The following is a 3,262-nucleotide window of genomic DNA, read 5'->3' as shown; positions in this document are numbered from 1 at the left end:
GCCCTCGGCTCCCAGGCTCCGCTGGCCGCGCTGGGCTGCCTGGCCCGCCTGACCGGCCTCCCGGCCGGGCTGCCTCCCGCTGCACACTCCCCGGACCTCTCACCTCTCTGGAGCTCTGAGCCCCTGGCCAGGGTCAGGGCCAGGCAGACGGCCACCAGACGAGCCAGCGGCCACCCCATGGCGCTCAGCAGGACGGCGTGCGAGAGCGGCGGGGGCCGGGGTGGGCACCTTATATGCCCAGCGGGCTGTGCAGGGCGGAGGGGGAGGGGCGGTGGTGGGCGGGGCCTGCGGATTATGCAGAAAACAGCTGTGGGGGCTCCCGTGGGGAAATATTGACTCAGGTTATCGGAGTTTATCCTTTTATGACTCTCTGAGTAAACCCGGCCTTCCTCAGGATGCGGCACCCCACACCTCCCCACGCCACACACACCCACGGCCAGGCTCCCATCCCTTCCAGCGCTAGGAGACCCCAGCCAAGGAAGAGGGCAAAGGTTCTTGCCAGAAGTGCATCCTGGCCGCAGAGCCGGCGCCCAGCCCCAGCCCCGTGCCCAGCCCCAGCCCCGTGCCCAGCCCCAGCCCCGTGCCCAGGTAGAATGAGGGACTCCCAGGCTGGGGACTCCCGGCTCGGTGTGTGCATTCTCTCCCATTCCAGAGGCCCATCAGCCACAAACGACGTGGCTGCCCCGGCCAGGGGGCCTGGGGTCTGCCCCGGCCCGGCCCACCTCGGGAGATAATTCTCCCCCGGCAGGGGGAGCTCGGGGGTGAGGGGGCCAGAGCCGGCACCCCACACCAGTGCATGCCCCGCGTGGCCTCCAGAAGCATGGGCGCGTGGGGCCGCCGGCCTCGGTGGAGCCTGGAGCTCCGTCCGAGCCCAGCTCCATCCGCGCTCTGATCCCGTGCGTTCCCAGGCTCAGCCGGTCCTGGAATTACATGTAATTAGAACGCGGGGCGCGCCCAGCCCGGCCAGGGGCTCTCGGTAGAATCAGGTCCCGTCGTGCAGGAGGAAGCAGCTTGAGGCCTGCAGATGGGGCTGGGGGAGGGCCGCCCTCCTCACAGGCCGTCCCCGCAGCCTCCCACCGCTGCTGCTGCTCCCGCACACGCAGGGAGCTGCCCGGTCAACTGCCATACCTCGCTCTGTGTGCCTCCGTCTCTGTCTCTGTCTGTCTGTGTCTCTGTGTGCCTCGGTCTCTGTCTCTGTCTGTCTGTCTCTGTCTCTGTCTGTCTGTCTCTGTCTCTGTCTCTGTCGCTGTGTGCCTCGGTCTCTGTCTGTGTCTGTCTGTGTCTGTGTCTGTGTCTGTCTGTGTCTCTGTCTCTGTCGCTGTGTGTCTCTGTCTCTGTCTCTGTCTGTCTGTCTCTATCTCTGTCTCTGTCTCTGTCTCTGCCTCTGTCTGTCTCTGTCTCTGTCTCTGTCTTTATCTCTATCTCTGTCTCTGTGTGCCTCTGCCTCTGTCTGTCTGTCTCTGTCTGTCTCTGTCTCCCCCACTCTCTCTGTCTGTCTCTGTCTGTGTCTCTGTGTGCCTCTGTCTCTGTCTCTGTCTGTCTGTGTCTCTGTGTGCCTCGGTCTCTGTCTGTGTCTGTCTGTGTCTGTCTCTGTCTGTGTCTCTGTCTGTCTCTGTCTCTGTTGCTGTGTGTCTCTGTCTGTCTCTGTCTCTATCTCTGTCTCTGTCTGTCTCTGTCTCTGTCTTTATCTCTGTCCCTATCTCTATCTCTGTCTGTCTCTGTGTGCCTCTGCCTCTGTCTGTCTGTCTCTGTCTGTCTGTCTCTGTCTCCCCCACTCTCTCTGTTTGCATCCTGCCCCAGAAAGAAGCATGGCCTCTGCAGAGCCTGATCCTGAGTGGCTGAGGCCGACCACTGCCTTCCCAGCCGACCACTGCCTTCCCGGCTGACCACTGCCTTCCCGGCATCTGGAGCCACCTGGAAGGGCATGGTGCAACAGTCCAGCCTGCGCCAGCCTCAGCATGAGCCCGCGAGGCCCTCAGCACAGAGGCTGACCCTGCAAGGCCCTCAGCACAGAGGCTGGCCAGGCGTAGAGGCCCTCAGCACAGAGGCTGGCCCCGCGAGGCCCTCAGCACAGAGGCTGGCCAGGCGTAGAGGCCCGGGCGGCCCCGACCCTGCGGCTGGGGGATGAACGGAGACGTGGGGTCCCTTCCCCGCCATGTCTTCCCCCTGTTGAAAACAATGGGATCCTGATTCTCCTTTCTGGGTCGGTGTCCATCATGAGCTCTGATCACAGGGGAGGCCTCGGAGCCAAATGTGGCCCCAAGCTCCTGTGGTCAAGAGGAAGGTGCGGCTGGCGTTCACGAAGCTCCTGGCCAGGCCGCCTGCTGACCTGGACAGGCTCTAGATTCAGGAAGAGTTCCTGAGGCCGGGACTCCGTCCATGTATCAGCCTGCAGCCCCTGCTGCCCCACAGCCCTCAGACAGGCCGGGAGGAGAAGGTGCCTGCACTGGGAGAGCATCAGAGACCAGGGTGAGCGTCACCGGGCTGGGAGAAGGCCTCCCACCTTCCCAGCCCAGCGTCCCCCCCCGTGCCCACCAGCCGCAGCCTGGAGCTGTCCCCCTGCCCGGACAGGGCACCTGGAAGGTGGCCTGAGCTAGAGAAACAGGGATTAGGGAACCAGAGCCCTCAGGCCAAGAACACATTGTGCAACTTCCCGGTGTGGGCCCCACACCCTGGCACCCAGCCCGAGGGAAACACAAGGACAGACCTGGCTCACCAGCCCCAGGAGCCAGGCTCCTCTGATCCGGGTGAGACCAATAAGTCTCAGCCAGAATACAACAACGGCACAGCCCCAGCCCTAAGCTCTGAGGATGCAGGCCCCAAGATGGAGATGCAGGCCATCTGTGGAAGGAAGGGGTAGGTCCTCCCCGGGTGGAGAGGAGGTCCTCCCTGGGTGGAGAGGAGAGTCCTCCCTGGGTGGAGAGGAGAGTCCTCCCCGGGTGGAGAGGTGAGTCCTCCCTGGGTGGAGAGGAGAGTCCTCCCTGGGTGGAGAGGTGAGTCCTCCCTGGGTGGAGAGGAGGTCCTCCCTGGGTGGAGAGGTGAGTCCTCCCTGGGTGGAGAGGAGAATCCTCCCTGGGTGAAGTGAGTCCTCCCTGGGTGGAGAGGAGAGTCCTCCCTGGGTGGAGAGGTGAGTCCTCCCTGGGTGGAGAGGTGAGTCCTCCCTGGGTGGAGAGGAGAATCCTCCCTGGGTGAAGTGAGTCCTCCCTGGGTGGAGAGGAGGTCCTCCCTGGGTGGAGAGGAGAGTCCTCCCTGGGTGGAGAGG

General features: G+C 64.0%; 1 protein-coding gene across 1 annotated transcript in view; it reads right to left on the bottom strand.

The window, feature by feature from the left end:
* The window catches only part of Muc2 (mucin 2, oligomeric mucus/gel-forming), an 80,629-nt gene extending 80,450 nt beyond the window's left edge, over positions 1–179 (bottom strand). The window contains exon 1 of the mRNA XM_013033354.1: positions 104–179. Within this exon, the coding sequence (XP_012888808.1) occupies positions 104–179 (76 nt within the window). The remainder of the gene's footprint in view (positions 1–103) is intronic.
* Positions 180–3,262: the final 3,083 nt, after the last annotated feature.

Source organism: Dipodomys ordii, unplaced genomic scaffold, assembly GCF_000151885.1.
Source record: "Dipodomys ordii isolate 6190 unplaced genomic scaffold, Dord_2.0 Scaffold166, whole genome shotgun sequence".
Taxonomy (NCBI): Eukaryota; Metazoa; Chordata; class Mammalia; order Rodentia; family Heteromyidae; genus Dipodomys; species Dipodomys ordii.
This window is presented reverse-complemented; position numbering and strand designations above follow the sequence as displayed.